At 55.5% G+C, this 27,227-nt stretch overlaps 2 protein-coding genes across 3 annotated transcripts in view; one reads left to right on the plus strand and one right to left on the minus strand.

The window, feature by feature from the left end:
* The window catches only part of CCDC92 (coiled-coil domain containing 92), a 30,967-nt gene extending 25,885 nt beyond the window's left edge, over positions 1-5,082 (plus strand). For both annotated transcript variants that reach the window (XM_047088033.1, XM_047088034.1), the window contains exons 2-4: positions 220-365; positions 935-976; positions 3,663-5,082. In XM_047088033.1, the coding sequence (XP_046943989.1) occupies positions 236-365; positions 935-976; positions 3,663-4,438 (948 nt within the window). In that variant the 5' untranslated portion in view covers positions 220-235 and the 3' untranslated portion in view covers positions 4,439-5,082. The remainder of the gene's footprint in view (positions 1-219; positions 366-934; positions 977-3,662) is intronic.
* A 751-nt stretch (positions 5,083-5,833) lies between these two features.
* The window catches only part of DNAH10 (dynein axonemal heavy chain 10), a 144,675-nt gene continuing 123,281 nt past the window's right edge, over positions 5,834-27,227 (minus strand). Inside the window, exons 58-79 of the mRNA XM_047088495.1 lie at positions 26,477-26,658; positions 25,356-25,492; positions 23,988-24,205; positions 22,713-22,934; positions 22,320-22,467; positions 20,273-20,552; positions 19,371-19,600; positions 17,410-17,683; positions 15,988-16,092; positions 15,465-15,619; positions 14,830-14,984; positions 13,569-13,752; positions 12,807-13,007; positions 11,907-12,116; positions 11,629-11,724; positions 10,786-10,957; positions 10,184-10,315; positions 9,790-10,001; positions 9,531-9,698; positions 7,912-8,092; positions 6,766-6,911; positions 5,834-6,182 (exon numbers count right to left, since the gene is read on the minus strand). Coding sequence (XP_046944451.1) covers positions 6,036-6,182; positions 6,766-6,911; positions 7,912-8,092; positions 9,531-9,698; positions 9,790-10,001; positions 10,184-10,315; positions 10,786-10,957; positions 11,629-11,724; positions 11,907-12,116; positions 12,807-13,007; positions 13,569-13,752; positions 14,830-14,984; positions 15,465-15,619; positions 15,988-16,092; positions 17,410-17,683; positions 19,371-19,600; positions 20,273-20,552; positions 22,320-22,467; positions 22,713-22,934; positions 23,988-24,205; positions 25,356-25,492; positions 26,477-26,658 — 3,955 coding nt within the window. The 3' untranslated portion in view covers positions 5,834-6,035. The remainder of the gene's footprint in view (positions 6,183-6,765; positions 6,912-7,911; positions 8,093-9,530; positions 9,699-9,789; positions 10,002-10,183; positions 10,316-10,785; positions 10,958-11,628; positions 11,725-11,906; positions 12,117-12,806; positions 13,008-13,568; positions 13,753-14,829; positions 14,985-15,464; positions 15,620-15,987; positions 16,093-17,409; positions 17,684-19,370; positions 19,601-20,272; positions 20,553-22,319; positions 22,468-22,712; positions 22,935-23,987; positions 24,206-25,355; positions 25,493-26,476; positions 26,659-27,227) is intronic.

A 27,227-nucleotide genomic window follows, 5' to 3' on the forward strand; every position in this document is an offset into this window, starting at 1 on the left:
TCCTGGTCACAGTCTGTGGAAGTATAGGTGGCGTGTGGAAAGACCAGGATTTGGAATCGGGGGGCCCGGGGTTTGATGCCCCCCTTCTAGAGCTGGGCCTCATGCTGCCTGTGAGCCCCCGGTGCTAAGGGGGGCGGTCAGCGGGCAGCGTCCTCTCCCGGCCTACTCCCTGCAACCCTCAGCGTCAGGGAGGGCCGCCGGCGTCTGTGTCTCCCACAGGTCACCGGATGTCAGCATGGCAGCCACAAACCTGGAGAACCAGCTGCACAGCGCCCAGAAGAACCTCCTGTTCCTCCAGCGGGAGCATGCCGGCACCCTCAAGGGGCTGCACGCCGAGATTAGGCGGCTGCAGCAACACTGCACAGGTACCGGGGGCCCCGCACCCCCTCCGCGGCAGGGCAGAGCGGGGACCTGTGATCCGGCCCGTCTCAGACGGCGGCCGGCTCGGAAGCTGTGCCAGGCCCACTCGGGGGCAGGGTGAGGAGGGGGCTCCGCTCCCCTCCGTCCTGGGCGAGCCTGCCGTCGCCGGAGCGCACTCCGGTGCCTTATTAGCTCACCCTCTCTGCCTAATGGACAGGCACCCGGCGTAAAGCTGCAAAGCCATCTCTCGGCATACTGAGGGCTTAGAAGATTCAGATGCGGTGGTTGGAACGGACAGTGCAGTTTGGAACCGATCCCCGAAGCGTCGCGTACAGAGCCGGCTGCTTGCTCCTTGTGGCCGCTGGCGTGTGTTTTTGGGAAGGCGGGTTTCCTCCGAGTGCGAGGAAGGACAGTTTCTGCCTTCTCACGCCTGCCCCGATGCTGCCGAGCCCTGCTCTGTCTGGGCAGGACGCGCGGGGTGATCGTGGAGGTCGGTTCTGCATCTTCAGAGCCAATGAAGGCTTTGAGAGCTACTGTAACCATACACAATTAACGCATATGCTTTCCTTTTTAGATTTAACATATGAGCTGACACTCAAAAGTGCGGACCAGACAGGTAAGGACGTCCTCCCTGAAAGTTAATGACGGTGTCACTTCCCATTGTGGCACATGTTGGTGCCATTTGTTTGCACTACCTACACGCGGAGAAGAAAATACACTTGCTAGGAAGAGTTGCACAAGTGACCAGAGCTTTCTAGAAAAGACGGGAAGGAAGTTTGGACCCTGAGATGTTACGAGGGGCTGTCAGCGCAGCGAGAAGGGGGAGCGGTTTTATTTTCTTCATTTTCTTTCGATATTTGGAATGCCTGTTATAAGCTTTTCTTGATTTTCTGATTTTTCTCCAGTGAATATGTGTTCCTTCTATCATCAAGAAATACATGTAATTTAAAGAGAGACAGAGGAGAAGGAGCAGGGTCCCACCTCTTCTGTCCCTCGAGCCTCATACGGGACCTGGCACAGAGCAGGTGCTCCCTAAAAACTACTTGAATGAACGACCAAATTACTGGATGGTCCCCAGAGGATCGTGAATGTCTTTCTCTAGACTGCAGTCCCCAAAATGCTTCCCCTCAACCAGAATCCTCCAGGACCCCCAAAGAGATCAGTCTGATGGCAGCTGGGGCAGAGAAGATAGAACGGGGGCCTCTGTGGCCAATGACAAACGCTCCCCAGAACAGAGTGGGGAAGTGTGCAGAATCCACACGAGTCAAGACACCTTTTTTTTTTTGAGAGAGAGAGCATGAGTGTGGGAGTGGGGCAGAAGGGGAGAGAGAGAGAGAGAGAAAATTGCCACACTCAGCGCAGAGTGGGGCTCGATCCCACAACCCTGGGATCATGACCTGAGCCAAAATCAACAGTCAGACACTCTGGTCAGACCCTCAAGGGACTGAGCCACCCAGGCGACCCAAGATGCCTTTCTCTAGCCTTCATGATGGCAGTTATTATTCATGAGCACGCCCAAGCCCTTGAAACAGATGCAGGCCTTTCCGTGGATCTCAGTGCATCACCAAGCACTGACTTTTCCATTCATGACACTCAGGTTACAGTCTCCTAAGTACGCCTCTCAGGGACCAACATGTCCTTTTGTCGATGAGAGGAGGGGCCTGGGGACCGGAAGCCACCCTTTGGGCCTCACTGCAGAGGCAGGACGCTCCTCACCCCCTGAAGCCCTGGACCAGGATCTGGGCCTCGGAGGATTCCGGAGAATAGGATGTCCTGTGCCCCTACCATCCACGTCACAGAAATCGGTGTCCTCGCTTCCTGCCGCCTCCTGGCCAGGCTAACCTGAAGAAACACGATTCTTGCCCTGAACCCTCTCTGCTTCCAGGAGGAGGGAGCTCCTATGCCCAGTCCCTCCTCCCCTGGAGGACTCTGCCCCTAGAGAGTTCCTCAAGGCTCTCGGGCCTAAGTCCCAAAGCCACCCACGCAGCCTCATCAGCAGCCTGGGCTCAAGATGACGATTGGCCCAGGCATGCCTCCTTGTGGAGGCGGTGTGACAGCTCTCAGCTGGTCCTGGTTGGGGCGTCTCCCCTCCCCAGGGCTAGAAATCCCTTCTTTACCTTAGTGGATGCAGAACTTGCTCCATCTGGGGACACGGGGTGCAGACACGGGCTCCTCCGATGGAGGTTCTGATTCCGAGGGTCAGGGAGGGGACCTGAGAATCTATCTTAAAAATGCCACGGTGAGGGGCACCTGGCTGGCTCAGTCGCTAGCACAGGTGACTCTTGACCTCAGGGTTGAGTTCGAGCCCCACGCTGGGTGTAGAGCTTACTCAAAAATTAAAAAAAGAAAAAAAGCAAAAACACAAGTGCCGCGGTGACTGAGTGCTCAGGCAGCTGGGGAGATTGTGCTGCAGGCGATGAACGGGACAGGCGCATCTTGCTCGGGGAAAGAAAGACGGCACGTGCATGCGGAGGACGTGGTGGGGCAGAGCTTCCCGTGGGAGAGTGGAAATGGTCAGGACGGGAGGTGCTGCTCCCTGGGAACAGAGGTCACCGAGGAGCAGCTGTCTGGGGTCTCAGGGAGGCAGAGGCAGGCATTCGAAGGAGCGCCCAAAAAGTCGCGGCCACCCAACATCAGTCTGCAGCCCCGGATCCGCGTCCTCACGTGAGAGGTGCCCGCAGGCGCCAGCTCCCACCCTGCACCGGCCCCGGGGTATCCCTGAGCGGCTGGTTGTGGGCGCACGGTGAGGGGCCGGGGGGGCCGAGGAGAGCCGAGCGCAGGCACAGGGACACCTGCCCTCTGAGACACGATGAGAGAGGGGACCCGTGTGGCAGGAAGGGGCAGCCTCAGAGCTCTGTGCTTGGACACGGAGAGAGTCTACGTTTGGGTCTCACAACGGCACGCCGAATGGAGCGGGTGTTCGATAAATGCCACCCGAGCAGACAGCCGGATCTGCTCACAGTTTATTCCTGGGTACGTGCCGGGGTCCGAAACCCGGAGAATTGCCCGTTGTGACTTGGGCATTTTTGAGCTCTGGAGGCACGCTTTTGTGCAAGGAGCCAGAGAACTGAGAGCGGGAGGGAGCTCAGAGGCCACGTGATCCCCACATGGGGTGGGGGTGGAGGGGGGCGGCGGGGAGGGCACGGAGACGGGGCAGGATGGAGCGTGGGAGCAATGTGCCCCCACCCCAGCCCCGCCTTCCACGCGGCCGCCCTGGGAGGTGAGGCCAGCCTAGACAGTCTCCGTGCCTCTGCTCCGGGAGGCGTTGGCGCTCAATCCTGTCCCTCGGCTCATTCCTCTAGGAGATGGATCTTCCCGAAGCAGCGAACTAAAGAGAAGATGCGAGGAGCTGGAAGCCCAGCTGAAGCTCAAGGAGGACGAGAACAGCGAGCTGCTCCGGGAGCTGGAGCAGAAGGACGCCATGATCCTGGTGCTGGAGAGCACCGTCAGGGAGCGCGAGAGGAAGTACCTGGAGGAGCTGAAGCTGAAGAGCCACAAGCTGAACATGCTGTCGAGCGAGCTCGAGCAGCGCGCCGGGACCATCGCCTACCTGACCTCGCAGCTGCACGCCGCCAAGAGGAAGCTCATGAGCTCCGGCGGGACCTCGGACGGCAGCCCGTCCGGGAGCCCCGTGCTGGCCAGCTACAAGCCGGCCCCCCCCAAGGACAAGCTGCCCGAAACGCCCCGCCGCCGAATGAAAAAGAGCCTCTCGGCCCCCCTGCACCCGGAATTCGAAGAGGTTTACAGATTCGGGGCCGAGAGCCGGAAACTACTCTTGCGGGAGCCGGTGGACGCCATGCCCGACCCCACCCCGTTCCTGCTGGCCCGGGAATCGGCCGAGGTCCACCTCGTCAAGGAGAGGCCCCTGGTCATCCCCCCCATCGCCTCCGACCGCGGCTCGAGCGAGCCGCACAGCCCGGCCCGCGAGAAGCAGCACAAGGCTCACGTGGGGGTGGCCCACCGAATCCACCACGCCGCCCCGCCGCAGGCCCCGCCCGAGGTGGAGACGCTGGCGGTCGACCAGGTGAACGGAGCAAAGGCCGCGAGGAAGCACTCAGGGACGGACAGAACTGTGTGAAGCCTGCCCGGGCGACCTTTCCCCCCTGGCTGTCGATGCACTGTGATCACTACTAGGAAAACTCATCCACGCCTTTTTTTTTTTTTTTTTCTCCAGTTCCCCTGCATGCCAAATTTTTTTTCAGACACGTCAACATTCTTACTCTCCTGCTCCTTTTGCCCTGGTACTGACACCAGAATACGATCATGTCCCTGCTGCAGAATACCTATTTACCGATTGCCGTGGCCAAACACCTGTGTGCCGAATCGCTCGCTTCTAATCCCACTCCGTGTAACTTCAATGCGCTCGTGGACAAAGCACAGGCCACAGGCTGCATCACTACTCGACGTTAATGAAATCAGATAGTCAACCCGCCTAACTATACAGCCGGAGCAACACGTGCCGACCGGCCTCGACCCTCTCGCTCCAGTTCCTAGGGCGGCCCGTCCAGAGCAGCCCCTGCTCCCTCCCGGAGACCCCGTAACCTCCCACCAAGCCTCCCCCGGGGCGGCCCCGATAGCCGAGCAGCTGTATGTGTCTATCGCGGGAACGAAATAAGATGATGTTACTCCTCGTGTCACCACAACCTGAATGTGTGTTCATATTTTTTGGTTAGTTTTATCCAAAATGTTCAAGATCCCAACAAACTTTATTTTCTAAACCTGCCTCTTTCTGGTTTGTGTCTTTTATTAAACTACCTGAGGGAGGAGCTGGGGGTAGGCTGAGGGAGGAGGAGACACAGCAGGCCCCCCAGTAATTACCGCGTTCTCGCCCCGTGCTCTTTTCCCAGGGCTCCGGCCCCAGGGGCAGGGCAGCTCTGCTTCCGGGAAGAGGAGTCCCTGTCACCCAGCCCTGCCCAGGGCTGCCCCTGGGAACGTTCTGCCCGTGACCGGCCCCTGCCCCCTGCCCTGCCGGTGCTCCACCCTGCTCCTCCCTGGCGAAGTAAAGCTACTCGGCGCCTCCGGTGGGCCTGGCCGGGGCTCCGGGCTCGCCCCAGGGTGCGCAGAACGAAGGGACCCCCGGGGGCCGGTTCCGGCTGTTCTAGGTCTGCACCCACCCAACCCCACGCAGATCCGGCCAGGTCGCGGGTAGGAGCTCATGCAGGAATTCAACACTGAGCTCAGGGCCCTCGCCCCCCCACCCCCACCTAGCAGGCCAGAGAGTTCGGGAAGGGGGAGGGGTGGCGGTGGGCGACTGTGGCCATCTCTGCTCTAGGCTGGCATCGTCAGCCCGGACCCCACACCCAGCAGGCCGCTCCTGCCAAAGAGAGGCGTCTACTGAGACCTGGATTGTCAATAGCACACTCTTGACATTTTCCATTAGAATTCTCACTCGTGCCAGTGGCGTGTGGGGCACTTCTGCCTAATCACACATTTCCTCTGAGAAGGGAAAGGAAACACATTTCAAAATGCTCTCCAGTATTTACTTTTCAAATACGCAGAATCCTTAAAAATCGCTTCAAGAAACAAAACCGTCAGCTCAATTTATACGGAAAGAGATTAAAACGGCTGGTTTCGAATGAAAGGAGTCTCAGCATCAGCCCAGCTCCAGCCTCTCGAGGCCCCACGGAGCCAACAGGGGACGGAGCTCACAAGTGCGGGTTCCTTCGCCCAAAAGGTTAATCGGAGTTCAGGGTGAGGCACACCCCCTGCAGCACCCAGTGAGATACGTGCTTTGTGGTGAAGAGATCGGCTTCAAACACCAGGCCAACTCCCATGGCATTCCTTCTCATGGAGGTGGTGTAGACCGGCGTCCGGAAGGTGTTCTGCAAAGGAGAGGCATGTGAGGCGTCCCCCACGGGCGGCGGAGGAGCTCAAGCCCGGGAAGCAGGAAGCCCAGTCTAGGTGCTGAGAGTGCAGGCGCCTCCTGCTAGGCCTGGCCGAGGCTTCAAGGGGCTTTGCGGGGCCGCCCTCCGCTGACTGCAGATGGGGCTTCGTGTAGCTACGCTCATCAGACGGGCGTCCGGGCCAGGCGAGGCAGGGGGCGCCTGCTGTCCACATCAGACGTAAGTATTTTATGATTCAGGCAGTGCCCGCAGAAGGTCAAGGGAATGGAGGAGGCTCTTCCTGAAGTTAATCTGGACCACAGCTCCGAACTTGAAGCCGTGCCCCCCCCCCCCGGGGGAGTCTCTGCTTACACACGTTTGCATGCGTGTGTCTTCCTGGAAGGTGGCTCCACACTGTTGTCCTGTCTCGGGGCTTCCCCCCCTCCCACAAAAGGCTAAGCACCTGTAAGGGTGCTTAAAGGGTAAGACTGAACTGCAATCCCCCCCCGATCCCCCCCAACCGTGCCCCCAGTGGGGGGCAGGGAGGGGAGGACGGAGCCAGGAACAGGCGTCAGCCTTCTACCTGTAGTTTGAGGCGATGGGCTTCGATGGGGATGATCTTCAGAATCGGCAGGTCGACCACCAGCACCTTGGGTTTGCTCTTGATAAGACATCCTCTTTCTACATCCCAATCAGCGCCTTCGAGATAAAGTCCTGAGACGAAGCATCCTGGATATCCCAGGAAGAGCCCAGGGTTTATGTGGAGGCACCAGCCACTCTGCTGTGCACACAGTGGCCCTAGGTATGTCCACAGTGCACACACAGAGGCAACTCCCTCGCTCTCCTCCCCCAGACATAGCCCAGGCCTTTGTCCAAAAGACGTGGCCGTCATTTCTTCCCTTTTCAGAAGGACACCGTAGACACCGTGAGCCTCCCCTCCCCACGGCTTTGGCAAAGGAGACGAGGGAGAGTTGCCTCCCCCACCAGTCAGGCTTCAGGGCACACAGACCTAGACTGCTTGGGCCCCCAGGTTATAAAGACAGAAGCACCACAGCTTGGTGGTGGGCCAAGAGGGAGTGCGGAGAGGAAGTCAAAGCCTCACCGAGAAAATGGTGTCTGGGGAGCAGAACACGGCAGACACACACAGTGGCAGAGGAGAGGACAGTCACTTGCCCAGAGAGTTCCTCCGAGGCTTCAGTGAGCATCCCTGAATCTCCACCGTGAACCCTATCTCTAAGCTCACTCAACAGGGCTTTTGTGGCTCCCGGGTAAATGTCTTCTGACTATGGCGGCAGCACTGCCATGGGGAACGGCAGCGTCAGTCACCAGTGTCACAGGGACTGACGACGTAATTTCATGGGTCGAACCTAGTCCAACCTGCCCTCTGGCTCCCATGCCCCCAGCCCCTCAAAGTTTCCAGGGAAGCCCTCGGGCCCTCCTTTCTCTGAACGATCTAATTCTGACCCAGGAGCCACTTCCACAAACGAGCAGGGCGAACGTGGTTCAGGTCCCTCCTGACATCAACCCCAGGTCTCGGTGTTGGAACTGGAAGAGAAACGCACGTATCGACCCCCAGAGAGATCGAGACACAGACCGTGCACACATACAGCCAATATTCGCAGCAGCCTTCCTTTCAAACCCGGCCTGGCCCATTTCCGCCCACACCATGCTTGTTCCTCTGAATGGGGGACGGCTCGGGGAGGGAGACCCGATAGGGAGCTGACCGTACCTTGTCCTGCCCGCTCGTTCACTTCATCTGCATCTTGGAACTTGGTCACTTGCGTGAACAGGGTGGAGCGGTCCAGCGGCCAGCCGTTCCTCCGGCAGGTGGCCTGCACCAGGGCCGTGAGGTAGGATTCCGGGATGTGCAGCCCCGAGAGCCACATCACGCCGGGCTCACTTTCAGTGACCTGGAAGGCAGGGGGCAAGGTGGCGGGAGACCGGGGCCACCACCAAATGCCAGGGCCAGAGCTGACCAGAAGATCGGGTCAGGATAAAAGACACAGTTCACCTTCGCAGCAAAAAGATGGTGTCGGAACAACGGCAGCCTGTCTGGGAGAACAAGCTGAACCACCCGGTTCCAGAAGGAACAGAGACTTAAAGAATAAAACCACGAGAGTACCAGGTCGGCTCTCCAGTGAACACTGTCATGATCTTGAGTTGGAAATGCAAAACCCAGAGGCCATAAAAGAACAGACCGAGACATTTGACCAAATAAACATGTAAAACTTTCTTCTGGAAGAAGTGCCATAGGCAAAAATCAAAAGATGCTGACAAGCTGGGGGGAAACACTTGCAACACCAGCAGACCAAGGGCCCATCTCCTGGATACACAAAGAGCTCTAAAACATCAGTTTAAGAAGATAGAGAACTTGATAAAAATGAAATCAAGACACGAAAAGACAATTCACAGAAAAAACATGAAACAGCTATATGTGTGTAAGATATGCTCAACCTCACCATAACTCAAGAAACGCACACCTAAACATATTAGCGTTTACCTATCAGGAAAAAAAGATCCAAAATATTAAGAACACACATGGTGCAGCAAGGGGAGGAAATAATCGTGTTCACTCGCTGTGGTTTCCACTTCTCTAGAAGACGATGTGACAAGAGCTGTTAGAATGTAAAATGCACATTGGGGTGCCTGGGCGGCTCAGTCAATTAAATATCTGACTTCGGCTCAGGTCATGATCTCAAGGTTCGTGAGTTCAAGCCCCGCATCAGGCTCTGTGCTGACAGCTCAGAGCCTGGAGCCTGCTTCGGATTCTGTGTCTCCCTCTCTCTCTGCCCCTCCCCCACTCATGCACGCTCTCTCTCTCTCTCTCTCTCTCAAAAATAAACATTAAAAAAAATTAAAAAGAATGCAAAACGCACACACTGAGACCCAACACTTCCGCTGTAGGGACCTACCTGTGAAATATACTCGTGTGCATCCAAAGGTACGTGCGCCAGAATGTTGTATTGGCAAAATAGAGGGGGGGACAATCCCCAAAGGGAACCACCCAAATGTCCAGCAGGCGAAAGAACATGGAATATCTGTAAAATGGAGTCCCCTTAAAAGAATAAGTTCGACCTAAATGCACTTAGATGGACAGTGGCCAAGATGGACTCTGAGACGAACAAATCAAGTTGTGCATAATAGGCTTCAAAGTCTTAAAAACAAAAAGAAAAGGAAAAAAAAAAAGATACAGGTATGCTTGTAGAGTCAGGAGCCATTTCTTGAGCACCCAATCACCGCTAATAGAAGGTACCTCCGGGGCGCCGGAGAGGGGTTGGAGGTGGTTGGGGAGGGGGGTGGTCCAGGCTGAGCCTCGAACTGACGCGCAGACTGTGGTCTCTCACTTACCCACGATGTGTACTGGCTGAACCGCCGCAGGAAGTAGGGTATCCAGTTTCCAAGGGACTTTAATGTGTCAGGGGCCAGCTTTCTCCAGATACTAGGGATTTGCCCGAGGAAGAGAGATCTGGCTACGTCATCTAACTCGTTGCTCATTCCAACTTCTCCGGCCAAGGCCTGTTCGCAGAATCAAGAGCGGTCAGGCAAGACTGCGGGAAGACCGGGTACTGCGTGTAGGCAGAGGTCTGCACACGAGGGGCGTGCTCACCCTCTGAAGTTCAGCCAGAGACCTGGACATCCGTGTGACGAGCTTGTTGAAGCGCTCCAGCTCCTGCAGAAGCACCACCGAGGTGGGGGAGAGTCCCACCCCGAGGTGCTTCCTGACCTGGTCCAAGTCAAAGATCTGGGGCATCTTGTTCTCTATGTCCTTGGCAACGTGGCCAATGTAATCATCTCGGCTGATGCCGCTGCTGGATTCCCCTAAAACCAGGACACGTTTTAGGGAGAGCAAGGCATCTGAGGGTTAGGACGGGGGCGTCCTGAGCCTTCTGGTTCTAGGAAAGGCATCGACGCTACAGAAACCACGAGGACCAATAGCCCTCTGGGCCAACAACGCCCTTCCACCGTAGCCACGCTAGTTCAGTCCCCGCGGCCGACTTTACCTGTCTGAGGCTGCAGCTCCAGCAGGTGAGTCCACATGTCTCGAGCCGCCTGAGTATAATATCCAATCTCGGCATTGGAATGAAGACCAAACACTTCAGGTGTGTTGGTCAGCGGGAGGGCCTCAATGGCTTCTATAATCGGGACGGAGAGGACACCGTCACACAGCCCTCAATTTCTGCGGCTGCGTGGCCTCAACATCCCCAGATACGCAAAACTAATTTCCACTGCGTAGTGGGTGGCGTGTTTTTAAATACAAATTCCATACTGCCACGCCCCATCCGGCTCCGTGTTTATTTCTTATGACAAAAATGGCTCCGTGAGCTTCCTGGGGCCCACTCTGCCCTTCAGGCGGAATGTGGCGTATTTGTCATCACCCCAGGACAGGGAAATCTAAACTAACTCCATCAGCGCTGAGGCTACAAAGAACTTGCTGGGCCCCCTACAAAACATAACGGAGCATGCCCACCAGCCAAGGATCCCCCCAGGAGAGGGGTCAGAAGAGCCATCAAGCCAACCACAGAAAACAGAACAGCTGAGATGTACGGTCGGTCTCCCTTAGAAAAAACTTCTAACATATATTTTGATGCCTGAGAAATCTCACCAACAAATTTTTCCTTCTCATCACCGGCGGGGATTTTATAGTCCACCTCCTTATTCCGGAAGAAGTAGAATGGCTGGAAAGTGTCAAAAATGAAGTCTCCCAGGTACTCATCCATGTAGATGGTCAGGATGCGTCGATCAAAGCTGTCGATGGCCCGTCCTCCATACATGACCTGAGTGACCGAGAGCAAGAGCTGGCCGGGAACCCAGGACCCACCTGAGACCTGATGTGCCCTCGGGGGGGGGGGGGGGGGGACTCCTGCTGGCCGGGCTGCTGTGCAGCTCAAACCACGTTGATCACATGCCTTTGGCCCACTGTGCACAAGAGGCTTGTGCAACTTTGTGGGGTCCTGGAAGCCAGTGTGCCATTTGCAAAATCCCCAAAACATAGTGAAGAGACAACAAAACAACAAAGAAGCCAGCCACCACTTTGGCCTTGGGAATTGGTGGTGCCCCTGCGTGAGCACACGCAGGCTACGGGGGAGGCATTCCCACATGGCCTGTCTAAAGTCATGGTCTCCAGGGTAGCCCTCCACGCCCACCGACCGGGAGCGAGGCTACGACGACATGCCTAAGGCATGGCGAGGAGGGGAACTGCCAACCCCCCAGAGAACATGGCCCCCAGGATGATGAATCCAGAACCTCCATGTGGACGGATCCCACTTAGGAGAAAGACGATCGGGTGATGAGCCAGCAGAATTCCACAGAGACCTTGCAGCTGACACGCAGCAGAAGCAACAGGGGAGTCACCAAGGTCTCAGAGGTCACTGATAAGGGCACCAGGCCACAGCCCAGCTCCAGCCCTGGGAGGCAGTCCACGATGGGTCCCCCAAGACACTCCTACCTCTCCAATCAGGTACTTGAGGCTGCCCCACGGGATCCTAGGGTCACATTGCTGGAAGGCTTTTGTTAAGTATGTGTTCAGAATCTCCATGCAGACCTTAAAAGACGAGGGACAGGCATGGTTGTGCTCCAGCCCACAGAGTCGCTCACGTTCTGACCCTCTCCTCAAGTGTGGGCAGGAACACCGCGGCTGTTCACAACTCAGAGAAGGGGTGGGGGTGACACAGGCCGGCCGAGGAGGAAGTTTCTTGGGAGAAGCAGCAGCCACTGCGTCCTAACCTGGAAGTCAGACTCATTGAAGTCATAGTACACGTTCCACCCGATCTTCCCGAACTTTCTCCTCTCCAGCACCACCGCGTGGAAGAACGCCAGCACGTAGACCAGGGACTTGAAAGCAGGGTGCGGACACTGCTCCAGCACGTCAGGAGAGATCTTGAAGTAAGTCGCCCTCATGTTGAGTTTCAGCCCGTTGGGTGGCTCCGTAACAACCTGTCAGAAGAGAAGACAAATCGTGACGGAAACCGCAGACCCACGAGTCCAGCTTTGAAGAGGGCGCAAAATGTAGACACCTGGGCTTTCCCTCCATCCCTGCGTGGCCATCTCTCCTGCTCCCCAGGCAGCAAAAGTCTCTTATAAGGACCCGGGCAAAGAAGATAAGGGACCAGATGTGGTTCTGACTCCCGCTCATCAGATGACCCAGAGAAGTGAAAGAAGCCCGTGGGAGCTTCAGATGCAAAACGGACGTCACCAAGTTTTCCCTCTATCTGCCCCAGGTGACAGATGACAAAATCTTGCCACACAAAACTTGTCTGGGGAGTAAGTTAAATGGGGCGTGTAAACCACTAGAGAAGTGCAGCGGAGGGCGGGCCTGTCATCGAAGAGAAAAAGAAGGTTTCATAAACGTGAAGTCCAGGAAAACGAACCCAGGTATTATTTTGGACACATGCGGAAGGAAGTGGTAAAGACAGGCCTGAGAGTCGTAACTGTCACGCGGTACGGGACAGTGCTTGTCTCTGAAGAGAGAGGGAAAGACGGAACTGGAAAGGGTGGCCGTGAAGGTCTGGCTGCGTCGGAGGTTTACTTCCAAGCACGCGCTCGCTCACACGCACACACGGACGGCAGAATGGCAGCGATCTGAGGAACAGGACTGTGGGGACGGGTGTTTGTCCTGAACCAAACCTTCAAAGACTTCTGCAGAATCCCAATGGGGAAGCCCCTGGTGGGGTCTGTGGTGAGCCACAGGCGGAAGTCTGGGTGGGGTTTGCTGATCCTCTCCAGGGACTTCTCCAGATCTTTCAGCCAGCGGACCAGGAGATGACAGTTCTGCAGCATCAGCCACTGCCCGCGGGCCACCGCCGTCTCCAGCAGCTGTAGGGCCAGCTGCACGACGGAGAGAGAGAGGGGAGGAGTTGGTGTCCCAAAGCCACACTGAGCCCGCGCTTTCCCAGAAACCCGCTCCGAGCCCCCAGGAGGGCCCGCTCCAGGAGAGGCCACAAAGAAGCCAGTGACCCAGGAGCTACGGGGGCTGCCCTCAAAGAACCCATCTCTGAGGATCCCTCAGGGCCGCCTGAGCCACACGGCCGGTCCCGACCTGGAAGATGAGCCAGCACGTTGCACCCGCCGGCCCCCCTCAGCCCCGAGAGCTCCAGGTTCTCGGAGGCCGGCACCCTGAGCGCCTCTGCGGCCATGCCGCGGGGGCAGTGACCACCCTGACCCAAAACAGGGATGTCCGGAGACTGGAAGAGAGGACGACTACGTGTGAATGGACCCTGGAAGCAACACAGCAGCACAGCGGCCAGCAAGGCCGGGCGGTGACAGCATGCCCGCTCTAGGACCACACCACTGCCCGCCTGCCGCTCAGGGGACGGGAACTGCACCCAGCTCACTCACCCCGGGGGCCTCGCCCAAATTTAGAGCTTATTCCTTCCAACAGCTAATTACCTTTTCTTGACCTTGACCCATGGCGAGGAATTTGAGGCGGTTTCCTCCAAAACCGCTGCGCTCGGCTAATTTCATAAGGTCACCGGCAGGGTCGGAGCCGGGACTGAGGATGAACACGATGGGCGAGGTCGGAGTGCTCTGCTCAAAGATGGCCTCGAAGCTGATCATCGGGGGCTGCACGTACCTGGCAGAGGGAACAAAGCGGGGACTCTCGCAGAGGACAGCCACGGCGTGCTCGCCTCGCCGCCTCCAGAACCTTCTGGTTGTTCTTCGGGTACAGCTCCCACCAGGTTACAGTCCATGTTGACGCACATGTCACACAAGAGGGTGAACCCCTGGGCGACGCGGGCCCTGCTGTGTCCCCCTAGCACAGCCAGGCACATCCATGGGGGCGCCACCTGACGGGGGGGGCCTTCCAGGCGGACGTCCCCTCGGCACAGGACCCAGAGGCTCCACGCCGACAATGCCACAGGCGTGTCCTGAATGGCCCACTTCTCAAGATTTGAAAATTAGTTACCAACACATCAGGCCTGGGAGACTTCGTGTAGGAATCCAAATTTCTAGCTTCTTTCAAAGAGTCAGAGGATCCAGCCACTCTGGACCCCCCTTGTCAGCTGGTGTCAGTCCAGCTAAGGGGCAGCTGCCCCTGTGAACCAGGACTTGACCTCTCCGAGCTGCCACAGTCCCCACCCAGCCTGGCACACTCATTTCCATCACCTGCCGGCCATGAAGGCACGTTTGGGTTTGCAGCCCCAGATTATATGCCTGACTTCGGTTCTGGAGCTGTGCCGTCCAGTATGGAAGCCGGTAGGCACGTGTGGCTGTTGGGCACTTCGAGTGTGGCCGGTCCAAACTGAGAGGTGCTGTAAGCGTAAATTCACACAAGATTTTGAAGACTTAATACCAAAAGCAAACCAAAAAAAAAAAAAAAATCATGTAAAATATCTTGATAATATTCGTATTAATTACATGTCAAAATGATAATATTTTAACGTACCAGGTCAAATAAAATGGTATTAAAATTACCTTTATCTGTTCCTTTTTGAACGCGGCTCCTAGAAAACTTGACGCGTGTGCCTCACCTGGTATTTCTCCCGAACGGAGCGGTACGAGGGTGACCACAGAAGAGCGCTCAATGACAAGGCGGTGGCAGTTCCCTGGGAAGCCGGCCCATCGCTGCTGTCTGTGAGTTCAGGCTGGGGGGAGGGGCGCGGGGGAGGACCCCCACAGAAGGGCCGAGCAAACACAACAACGCACTTACTTCTCTCCCATGGTTAGAGTCACATAGTCGGTCACCGCCCGGTACACCCGATCCACGCGGAAGCAGCGCAAAATAAGCAACTTCTGGAAAGGGGTGATGCTGCTATCGTAACCCAAGGGGAATGGAAACTGCTCGAGGGAGTCCAGGTCGTACCACTGGGGAAAGCAAAAGACACGGGTGGTGGCGTCAACGCAGAAGCGCTAGAGCCTCCATTTTTCTGTGAAGGTCCCAAAAGCCACTGTAAAGGAATGAAATCTTTAGAAGCTTGCACCTCCGGTCGCTTCTAGACAGCTCTGTCATTTTCTACCTCCTGCTCCAAAAGTAAGAACTTCAGGAAGGGAGGGACTGAATCGTTTTCGCTGTTGAGTCCTTAGTGCCCGTCAAGGATTGCGCTCCACGGTAGGTGCCTATTTCTCGGATGGGTGGACGGACAGAAGGACAGTTGGGTGGTTCTCCCGCAACGCTAGCTGAACTAGATAAAGGAGAATTCAATCAAGCGCCACGGAGGGTGAGAACGGCACTCTGAGTGAGTCCCACAAAGGAGTCTCTTCTCGCTCACAAAGAGGCTATGGTTTGGGTCTCAAGACGACTGATTCGCAGGGAAGGGAAGGAGGAGAGACAGAACGTGATCTCACCTCCTGCCAGACAGCGGGATGTTTCTCAACATCATCGGGAAGATTCCCAAAGGAGTCCGAGAACATTTCTGATAAAAGCATGATATCTTCCCATCCCTGGTCAGACAACCAAGCACAGGGCTTTTTCCGGTGGCTTTTCTCCAGGGAAATGTTTCCTGATCACGACAGAAGAAGAGAAGTAAGCGGCTGGCAGTAACATGCCGGGAAGAGTGAGCAGCTCAGTGCTTTCACTCCTCCCGCTCCAGGGGAAAATCCTCGTCTCCAGCGGGGACTGGACAAGGCGGGAGGTGTGCTTGGCTTGCCTCCCCTCGGCCCGGGACCCCAGCCGGGCAGCTCAGCGTGACTGCCGGCCTCAAGGCAGCCTTCTGAGGCTGGAATATTTAGGAAAGCGGGGCTGTTGGAAGCCAAGTTCCAAGGAGAGTTTTTGTTATTATTGTGGTTTGTGTTAATGAACTTAGATGTGTGCGTGGGCAATGTGGGCCAAGGGAGTTGGGAAGAACGAAAAAGGGGACACATTTGTCACCTTTGAAGAAGAAGTCTAATTCTTCCTGCGGGACTCTGCCTTCCGCTTGCTCTATCTTGATCGTCATATTGAAAGAAAACAGTAACTTGTGCCTCTCAAACAGCCCTGGAGGGAAACATCAGAGGGTACGGATAAAGTCAATTTGCTTTAAAAAAAAAAAAAAAAGGAGTTTGTTATGCACACCAGCCTCGAATGTAAGAGAGATGAAATGAAACAAGGGAGCAGCGCACCTGCATCTGGCCCTCTCTGCTCTGTGTGTCCACGGCTGTGCGAGTGTAGCCGCTACGGGCTCAGCTCGCAGGTGGTGCCCAAGGGCCAGCTGCGATGGCGCTTGCTCCTGCGCGTGCGCAACGGCCCTATCTACGGCGGCACCTGCCACACCGGCCCGGGAAGCGCAGGGCAACGGGGGAACCGTGTGATAGAAGTCCAGAGCCACCTTCTCGACGGAAAACTGGTCGTTCGCCTAACTCTAAGTGCAAGTTCTTGTCTGTTACAGTGTAGAAGAGGTGTTAGCAAGCTTCCTACAAAAGGCTAGGTAGGAAGTATTTTTGACTTTTCAGGCTAGACGGTCTGTGTAGTAACGATTCGTCTGCCATTACAGCAGGAAAGGGGTCCCAGACCGTATAGGCGTAAGTGGGCACAGCCGTGTTCCAACAGCACATTATTCACAAAAGCGGGCAGTGAGCCAGATCTGGCCTGCCGGTCACGGTTTGCCAGCCCTCCGCTGCAGAGCAAGCACATTCCATCCACAGATTCTCTACTATTGGTAGGGGGATGCTAAATATTAAAGTTCTTCTTCTTTGTAAAAACAGAAGAAATGTGTTCTTGGGGAGGGGACTTGAATTCTACTCTTCTGTGTGCTGCAGGTGTTGGCCACTTAAGCCCTGGAGGAACGACAGTCCTCAACCTTTTTCCTGCCCAGCTGCTATGGGCTGAATTGTGCATCGCCCCCCCACCCCCCCGCCAAATCCACATGTTGAAGTTCTAACCCCAGTGCCTTGGAATGTGACCATATTCGGAGATGGAGCCTTTAAAGAGGTGCAGTCAGGGGCGCCTGGGTGGCTCAAGCCGTTGAGCATCGGACTTCGGCTCGGGTCACGATCTCACAGTCCATGAGTTCAAGCCCCACATCAGGCTCTGTGCTGACAGCTCAGAGCCCGGACCCTGCTTCGGATTCTGTGTCTCCCTCTCTCTCTACCCCTCCCCCGTTCGCGTTCTCTCTCTCTCTCTCAAAAATGAAATTTAAAAAAAAAAAAACATAAAAAATTTAAAAAAATAAAGAGGTGCAGTTAAGTGGAGGCCGTGAGGATGGGGTCCCATCCAACCTGCCTCACGTCCTCAGCAGAAGGGATCTGGACACACAGACCCCAGAGGTGCACACGCACAGAACGCATTTGTCCTAATCAGTGCAGAGGTGCTCACCTGTGCACCCGTAGTTATAGATGTTGAAGGTCAGTGTGTCCATAATGTTCTTTAGTCGCTTCATGAGAATGGAATCGGGCAGCGACTTCTTAAGTGACAAGCCAAAAACGTCCAGGAAGGCGATGAGGGAGTACTGGTACATGGCGTTCACGAGGGCCATCTCGGACAGCACGAAGAACAGGATGGCCCCCCTCCTGGCGGCCGGCCGGTAGCCGTCCCGCAGCCTGTCGATGTCCAAGGCTGTCTTCTCTGCCAGCTTGAGCTTCTCCGACACCTAAAGAAAAGATGTGCGTCGCCATGGAAACAGGGAGACGGACACCCACAACCGGGATGACTTATGAAATGGGCAAGAAAGTAAGGGATGCACGGGGCACCTGGGTGCCTCCATCGGTTGAGTGTCCAACTCCTGATTTCGGCTCAGGCCATGATCTCACAGTTTGTGAGTTCGAGCCCTGCACTGGGCTCTGCACTGACAATGCGGAGCCTGCTTGGGATCTTCTCTCTCCCCCTCTCTCTCTCCCTCTCTCTCTCAAAATAAATAAATCAAACTTATGAAAAGTGTAAGGGATGCCGAGAGCAGGGTGGGGGGGTGCAGCAAGACAAGCCACGCAGCACCCACAGGGGTTTGAAAAGCACCTGCCTGGACGTCTGTGGCTGGATGCCCCCGCACCTGTGCCCTCTTCCTCTTCTTTTTGTTTTTAAATTTTTGGGAGAGAGACAACAAGTGGGGGAGGGGTAGAGAGAGGCGGGGGCAGGGGATCTGAAGCAGGCTCTGAGCTGTCAGCAGAGAGCCTGACACGGGGCTCGAACTCACGAACCACGAGATCATGACCTGAGCCGAAGTCGGACGCTCAACCCACTGAGCCGCCCAGGCGCCCCGTGCCCTGTTCTTCTAATAACAGTACTGACTTGAACTTGGAGACTCCAACGTCCCCCTTTCATTCCAAACGTGGCGTCCACCCCAACGCCAGGAGAGGAGCATATAACCTAGACCCAAGCAGTCCACATGCCACAAACCAGGCTGTGGGACCGGTTTGGGGTGGGGACGTGACTTAAATGGCTCTGGGGAGCCTTCATGATGGGGACAGGTAAAGATTCCCACTCTTCCCTTTGGACCCGAACCTGAGGGGGCATGAGGCCACACCCACCTTGTAACCATGAGGGGGGCTTGGCCCATGGGGAGGCAGAGAATGAAGCCAACCCAACAAAAGGCCCAGCCCAGAAATGGAAAGAAACTGAGTCCTAATGATATGTTTGGAGTCCTGGATCCAGGCCTGCCTGAAGCCATCCCTGGGCTTTGTTTTCTAAGCTAATAAATTCCCTTTTGACTTAGGCCAAGTAGGGCTGGGTTTTCTTTTTTTTTTTTTTTTTTTAATTTTTTTTTCAACGTTTATTTATTTTTGGGACAGAGAGAGACAGAGCATGAACGGGGGAGGGGCAGAGAGAGAGGGAGACACAGAATCGGAAGCAGGCTCCAGGCTCCGAGCCATCGGCCCAGAGCCCGACGCGGGGCTCGAACTCACGGACCGCGAGATCGTGACCTGGCTGAAGTCGGACGCTCAACCGACTGCGCCACCCAGGCGCCCCGTGGGCTGGGTTTTCTATCACTGTCAACTGAAAGAGGCTGGCCTGATGCACAAGGGTCCCTGGGAACACGTCTAGGGCTCCCCTCCCCATTGCACACCCCAGCAGAGGTGGCCTGTTCTCATCACGCAAATCCTCAGGTGACTAGGAGCCCAAGTCTGACAACAGCACAGGTGGAGATCCCCCCCTCCCCACCCTCCCCCAACGCCTCGGCTTCTAAGACCCGGGAATGAGGCCCTGAGATCATGGAATCCAATGTTCTCCTTTGGAGACATTTTTCCTTTTCTCCTCTCTCCTTTGGCGCTCCCAAAGGCGCGTCCGGGACCACCCCCGCCCCCACCGGCCCCGGCTCAGTGCATTTGCCGTGCGGTTCGCACCTCCGTGGCTTTGGATTTCGTCTCCTCCAGGGTCTGCACCAGCTCCACGTTGTCCAGCATGTTCCCCGTGGAGGTCGCCAGTTCCCGAAGGAGGGAGTCTTCCAGATCCTTCAGCAGGTTCTTGTTCTCACTCGTCTCCTGGATGAGGTGCTCCCGCTGCTCCTCCAGCTCGCGCCTCTCGTAAGCCACCAGCACGCTCAGCAGCTGGTCCTCGAGCCCCTTCAGTGTGACTGGGGAGCGGGGGGGGGGGGGGCCGTCACTGCGGGGCACCCCGTCTCCTCGCCTGCTGCGCGCTCGCGCCCGGGACAGGCTGGGGCTGCGTCTGAGCCAGCCCCTTGGGAACTCGAGGACTCGGCCCTGCCGTCACCCTAAAGCCACGGGTCAAAACCGTCAGAACAACACGGAGACGCTGCCCACCCTGTGGGGGACAAGAGTGTGGGCGGGGGTCCCAAAATAAATACTGGGGGGCCAGAGTGGAAAGCACACCCAACCTAATTAACCGATTTACGCAGGTGCAGGCCAACTCGAGAAAACGGGAGAAACGGCACTCGGTCCCTGACAGAACTCAGCCAAGAGGAAGGGCAGAAATCCAAAATCATGCCGCGTACTTCAGCGCACCACACGGAGTAACTTCCGGCCCCAGCACAACAGGGTCTCGCCCCACTCAGGGTGTGGGTACCTGGGCCCGTGGTCCAGACTCAGCACGCCCCAAGACACGTACCCCGCTGCCTTCCTAGGGGCGCCCAAACCTTCATCACCAAGAACCGACCAGTTGCGATCTGGCTAGGAGCGAATGACTTGGGGTCACCTAACGAAACGGCGTCCCCTGAAAACTCTGGTCCCCAGTTGTGGTCTCCGTGGTAACCACCCTAATTCGCCACTGAGGTTCTGTACATCCTTACCGGTGTAGTTGATGACCATGGCTTTCCCAAACACAGACGGGCTGTATCTGGGATTGGCCAGCTTGGTGTTTAGGTACAGTCTGAAATTTGAGTCGTAATCCACCTCCTTATCCCCCAGGATGATAAACTGCCGTCCTTGGGAGACTTTGATATTCTTTTCTAAGACGTTATCGATCACCGGATCGATGTACTCGTCCACGTCGTGGAACAGGAAAGGGGTCCCATACTTTATGGCCATCTCCAGCTGCTTGAGGAAGTCGGGGTCATTGAAGGAAGCAACCTGCAAGACGGAGGTAGGCACTGAGAGTTGTACCCTCGGCAACTGTGCAGGGAGAGCGCCTTGGCCTTCGGAGGGGGGAGGGGACATGCCGGTGCCTGGGGGGTGGAGGGAACCAGAGGGGAGAAAGAACGGGAGAGAAGCAAAGCGTGAGACCCGCAGAAGCCAGAAACCCCTTAGGTTCAGGCTCTGAGCAGCCCAAAGTGATCGCGAGAGAGTCTCCTTCCGTCTCACAGAAGAGTCGGCAGAAATCTTTCTTTCACTCGCCTCTTTGCTTCACCTCCCTCCAACCTCATGACGGCTTTGCTAGCTCTTTCCTCAAAACGTCTGGGAAAACTCCTCCTCTCTTCTAGCCCCCGGGGCCTCCCTCTCCTTTTCCCTTCACCTGCTTTCATTATGTTCACTAACTTGGCCTCCCCCCCTCCCCTAAGCTGGAATCACCCCCCCCCTTTAAGTGGGAGCATGGTGGCAGGGGTGGGGCTGGGGGCTACGTGGCGCTGGCTCAGGACCCCGGCAGGCTGAGGGAGGAAGAGGAAAGTCAAGAAGCATCTCCTCATTAATATTTGTCTCGGGGGCACCTGGGTGGCTCAGTCGGTTAAGCATCCAACTTCGGCTCAGGTCATTTTCAAGCTCAGGTCAGATTCGTGGGTTTGAGCCCCACATCAAGCTCTGTGCTGACAGCTCAGAGTCTGGAGCCTGCTTCAGATTCTGTGTGTGTCTCTCTCTCTGCCCCTGCCCAGCTCACACTCTGTCTCTCTCTCTCAAAAATAAACGTTAAATAATAATAATAATAATAATAATAATAATAATAATTGTCTCACCATAGCTATGTGTGTATCTTAGAGGCAGACCTTCCCCCCAACAGCCTGTACATACTTGGGAGCAAGGACCAGGAAAAAAAAAATAAGGAAAAAGTAATTTCAATTTCAGCAATTTCACCCAGGGCAACTGAACACATTTGCCCACCAAAAAAAAAAAAAAAAAGAAAAAGGAAACTTGCACACGAATGTTCACAGCAGCATTATTCATGCTAGTCAAAAAGCAGAAACAATCCAGATGTCCATCTATGGATTAAATGGATGGTCAGACGTGGTCTGTACAGGCAACGGAGTATTATCCATCAATAAAAACTAAGGAAGCACGGACACCTGCTTGAAAACATGATACTGAGGGAAAGAAACCAGACACAAAAGTCCACATGTATGATCCCATTGATATGAAATGTCTACAAGAGGCAAATCTATAAAAGACATCCGTGGTGGCCAGGGGGTGGGGGGCGGAGGGAGCGTGTGGGTAGGTGGCTATAGCATGCAACATTGCTTTTGGGGGGTAGTGGTAAAAACAGATTCTGGTGTTTGTTGTAGAACTCTGCAGGTAATATACAAAAAACCACCGAACTGTATGCTTCAAAGGGTGAATTTTACAGTATGTGAATTATATCTCAATCAAAAGATACTGAGATATCATTCCTCCCTTCCAGAATTAAAAAAAAAAAAAAGAGCATCTAAGCCCTGGATGGGTAGGGTGCACCTTCGAGCTCCTGGCAGCTGAAAGACGTGCCCAGGTAAGCGAGCAGAGCCCCAGGCAGGTGGTGCAGCCCTCAGAGACGGGACGGGGTGGGCGGGCAGGGAGGCGGCTGGCTCGGCTAGGGCTTCAGGATGGTGACGCCTCAGCTCAGCATCGCTGGGGGCCCCGGGGCTGTCACGGTAGAGATGGCGGGAGAGAACAGGCAGGGAGGGCAGGGGTCACCCAGGGAGGGGCCGGCCGTACCCGCAGGTTATTTTTCTCCTCTTTTCTCTTTATCCAGTTGAGGGCCTGCTGCTGGGGGTCGATGCAGAGGGGGAACCGGCTGGCCCGGGTGGTAAGGATGCCATTCTGAACCGAGAGCTCATCGGGGGGCAGTCCCTGGGAGCCCCACCTGGAAGGAACAGTGACAGGGAAATGTATTTTTCTTGTGCAAGTTGTAACCAAGTGCTGACGGTGGTAGGACTGGCCTTCCAGGACAATCTACCAACCCACAGGCTGCTCAACGCTCCTCAGGGTCCAGGAAGCCGGATCTTCTGTGCAGTCAACTGCACCCCTTGCTGTGTCCTGCCGGGGTGACACCCACGTGGACCCCCACCCCAAGGCACCCTCGTCCTCCAGGCTCCGGGTCACACACACCTGCTGATCTCAACATCGTCCGTGAGCAGGCTTTCTAACCGGAAGGGCTGGCTCAGGGGAATCTCCCGCTCCAGGATGTCACTCTGCCAAACTTGGTTGACCATCTGGTCACGGAACTCCCACGTGAATGCGCCCTCGTAGCTCAGGAAAGCCGAGCAAAGCAGGCAGTCCCCCAGCAGCTTCACCCGCCGGTGCATCAGCTCGTCCAGGTCATTCAGCCACCTGGCACAGGAGACGGGGGGGGGGGGGGGGGGGGGCTGCGGTAAGCCGTTATCTTCCGGCACAATCAGAAGGAACATTCTAGAAGAACCGCCTTGAGCCGCCGCTAATGGGGCTAGCCAGAAGGAAACGTCGTTGGAGATATTCTCTCCTTTTAGAAACAAAGACTGCCAGGTCATTTTGCCACACCCCACCCTGGTGAGCCCAGCGTTTTGGAAGACTTTGTTTAATTGCAGGGTTCAGCAGAACCCAGCATCTAATTGGGGGGCTGGACAAGTATTTGCGGGATGCATCTAGTCTCCAAGCTATTTATTAAGTAGTAATCACGTTGTTTCCGAACGCTTTGATCAATAACTTACAGACACACCCAGCACAACTCATGAGCTCTGGTCCTGCTTGGTGACAAAATTCTACCCGAGATAAAAGGAAGTAGATGTTTCACCTGGCCTCTTCTGGTAAATGGCCAAAGTCTTCGAGGTTTTAGAAATACTGAAAATGGTTTGTTTCCTACAAGCAGACAGTATTTTCTAGTGTTTTCCATACCCCTTTTATGGTGTTGGAATGGAAACTACCAGCGGACCAGCTCTGGCCACATGGCCTTGCCCCTAGGCATCAAACAGTCCCACCTGCTTAAAACTGAAGCTCAGGACTGAGCCAGACACAAGAGCCCTTGGAAGAGGTTTGTCCGGCAACAGAGGCGGACTCCTCGCCCAGACCCACCCAGGAGGCGCTCACTAGGTGCCTCAGTTAAAGGTCACTAGGAAGTAAACGTTTCTAGGACAGAGGGCGCCTTGCCAGAGGCCACTGGTGCCTCCCTGTCTCCACAGCTGCGCTGCCACCTTAACCCTTCATAATTATTTCATCAACCACAGAATGCGTAAAATGGCATCAGCCACCCTAAACACGGTAACAGTAACATCGGAACTTTCCCACGCGGTGTTCAGATAAAAACGCAGCGCGGGGTGAAGACTACATGGCGAGACGGTCCGTCGGCGACGTTCGCTCACGGACCACAGAGTCTCAGAGCTCTTAGCGCACAGCGCGTCGGCCGCTGACCTGATGTTCTCAGACCCCAGCCCCGAGATGAGCTTGTCAGCAGCGATCAGCCGTCTCTCCATGATCTCGGCTTCTTCCTGCAGCTTTTGCTTTTCCAGAATGGCTGCCTCGTATTTGGCCCCCAGAGCCTCCAGTTCTCTCTGGATCGCTGCCAACTCATTCTGGATCTTTTCTAGTTCGCGTTTAGTGAGGTAAAAGTTCCGCTCCAGCCTGGCCACCTGTGGGAAGACGGTTCACAGGACGGTGGGGAAAGGGACCGGAGTGAGGCAGGGACGAAGGAGTCTCACCCCTGGGCTTACGTCCACACCGCGTTTCTAATGCCGTTCATACTCTTTGGGGCCGTCATACGTCCTGCTGAGGTACCTGGCTTCTTAGTCACCTCTTCGACAGTTTGCTGCAAAAGCTCTAAACCCATTGGAAAAACAGGTCTTCATCCAAGTTAGCAGATGCTTAATTTCCCAGTGTACTGAGATCACAGTAAAATGACACTGTGGTTCTAAGTCAAAAACTCAAAAGAACGCGTGAAAACAATACTGATCTTATGCCCAGTTGTAAGTTTTCTAAGCAATAAAATTCTGAGTTATAAAGCAACGTCAAAATAGGTCTCTGGGTGCCCGGTGGCTCAGTCAGTTGAGCATCCAACTTCGGCTCAGGTCATGATCTCACGGTTTGTGAGTTCAAGCCCCATGTCGGGCTCTGTGCTGACGGCTCAGAGCCTGGAGCCTGCTTCGGACTCTGTGTCTCCCTCTCTCTCTGCCCCTCCCCCACTCGCACTCGGTCTCTCTCTCTCTCTCCCCCCCCCCCAAAAAATAAACATTTAAAAATTTTTAAGAAAATAGGTCTCAAAATGACCGAATCAACCTGACAACTCCCTTTGTATTGTGCGTTCTGACCCAGTGGTTTTGCCCCTCAGAGGACATATGGCAATGTCAGGAGACGTTTTTAGTTGTCAAAACTTAGGGGTAGGGACAATGGCACCCAGCGGGTGGAGGTCAGGGATGCTGCTAGACATCGTACGGTGCACAGGACGGCCCCCACCACGGAGAACCGTCCGGCCCCGGACGTCAAGAGCTCCAAGGCTGAGAATCCTGCTTTAGCCACAGAGGACAGTTTTTACCCATTTACCCTACTCTTTTCACGCAAAATTTGAAAATCTTCCCGACTTTGGTTCCGCCAGTTCACGCCATCTGGATGAGAGCTATGATTCAGGGTTATCATTTGGTAGTGCTGGGGGCGGGCAGGGGAACGTTTATGCGATGTAAAATCAGAACCCCGTCAGAATGCTTCCGGCAAAGCTGTGGACATATTAAACGCGACTCCAGATTGCTCCCTTGGCAGCAATGTTTAGGTCTTACGTGTGGACAGTACCTTCTCTCTTCTGGGCTTGATTTCTCGGAAAACGTCGCAGTAGCCCGTTACAGCTTCCACGAACTTCAGCATCCCCAAGCCTGCTTTGCTCACAGCTTCCATTTCTTCAGTGGTGGTGTTGAGAGTCTTCAAGAGGCCTAACGGTCAAAGATGCAATGATTTCGACGAGTGACAAGACTCCTCTTGGGAAAGTAAGATGGGAAATAAATGAGTTTTGTGTAGGTGGATGATTAAGGTGTGAGGGAGGGGCACGTGTTACTGCCCCCCAGGACATCCTATGACCCAGGCACTTCCATGTGACATCAGGACCCGGGGTGTCCGTCCGTGGGGACCCCCGACTGTGCGTCCAAGTGGCTCAGAGCAGGCAGCTGGCTGGGATTCGTTGGCCATGACGAGTCACCGTCCCCTCTACCTATACTCTCACCCCGGGAGTAATTTCACATGAATGGAAACCCACCCAAGCCAATATTCAGGTAAAGAGAGGTCCTTGGGTTTTTGCACTTGTTGTCATCCTTCGTGTTTCATTTAGTTTTGTGTCTGAGCTGCTGAGAAAAAGCACCTGACAATAACGTTCTGAACAGACCATGAAGGTAAACGGTGGCACTGTGAACTTGAATGGCCTTTTGCAAAGACTAGCCTCGTTCCCACTGGCTAAACATCTAGGCAGGTCAGGAGCCAGGCTCAACGGGAACGTGGGCATTCGGTAACTGAGGACAGAGAGGCTGGCTGCGGGTGGTGCCGGTCCCTCCCCGCCCATCTCCCAGGGATCTACAGCAGACTGTACGCTGGCAAAAAGCGCAAGGGAAGAGATCAAGGTCAGACCGCCTCTTGCACCACCATGCCTGGTGGACAAGACGCCGGAAGACAAGGCCAGGCTGGGTTCCGTAAGAAGGCGCCGTTTCCTAACGGGAACGCCAGAGCGACTGCCGTCAAACGTGCAGCAGGCATCGGCTGCCACCGCCCATCCGGCACCCAGCCTTCCCGTGTCACCCCCAGTGCTGCCATCTTCCTCTGGCAACAGTCACCCGGCCAATTCCCTCCTTGCTCTCCATCCCTACTCCCAAGACTGAGATGCCAAACTGGGATGAAGCCCGGCTATTCCTACATTCGTCTCCGCTCACCTCTAATATTTTTAACTTGGCTCTGGGTAATTGAATCAAAATCAATCTCCATCAGAGACCTCAGGAAATTGGGGTCAGACATCATGCCTTTGGCAGTTTTCCAGTTGAGCTCCTTATACCCTTTCATGATGAGGATGCACTCACACACCGTCTGCACCTGTTTGGGGGGCTTAGCAAAGGACCTGGTGAGAAACAAAGACGTAGGTGAATCAGACCCAGGATGCGGCCGGGACCTAGCCTAAATGAGAGTTCCAGAAAACGTGGCTCAACCGAGAGTCATCTCTTGGAGGTGACACTGCGTGGAAGCCAAGGAAGCCACATCCCGACACCGACTTGGGCTCCTCGGGGGAGCTTCTCCAAGTCAGGGACTGGTCTCCTCCATCGGGCGCCAGATCAGGCTCCCGGAACCTGACGGCAACAGAATCACGGGGGCGGGTGTCATTTAAAATGCAAACCCGGGCCACCCCAAGCATCTGAGTCAGTAGGTCAGGGTGGAGCCTGAGAACCCGTGCTTCTAATTACACCTGGGGTGGCTCCTTAGACTCTACAGCGTAACCACTCTCATTACTGCCATCCATTTACTAGATGAAGAGACAGGGCTCAGCGTTTCACACAGCCTGCCTATGTTCACACAGCCCGTGGGGTCCGGGGTCCCCACATCCCGGGCTCCTTCGGGTCTATGTCACCCCTGTTGCCTTTGTCTTTGACGAGACCAGACCGCCACTCTGCTGATCCAACGCTCAGACGTCCT

This window comes from Lynx rufus, unplaced genomic scaffold (assembly GCF_022079265.1).
Source record: "Lynx rufus isolate CCGP_SWC_20201006 ecotype Redwood Valley unplaced genomic scaffold, mLynRuf1.p SCAF_24, whole genome shotgun sequence".
In the NCBI taxonomy this organism is placed as follows: Eukaryota; Metazoa; Chordata; class Mammalia; order Carnivora; family Felidae; genus Lynx; species Lynx rufus.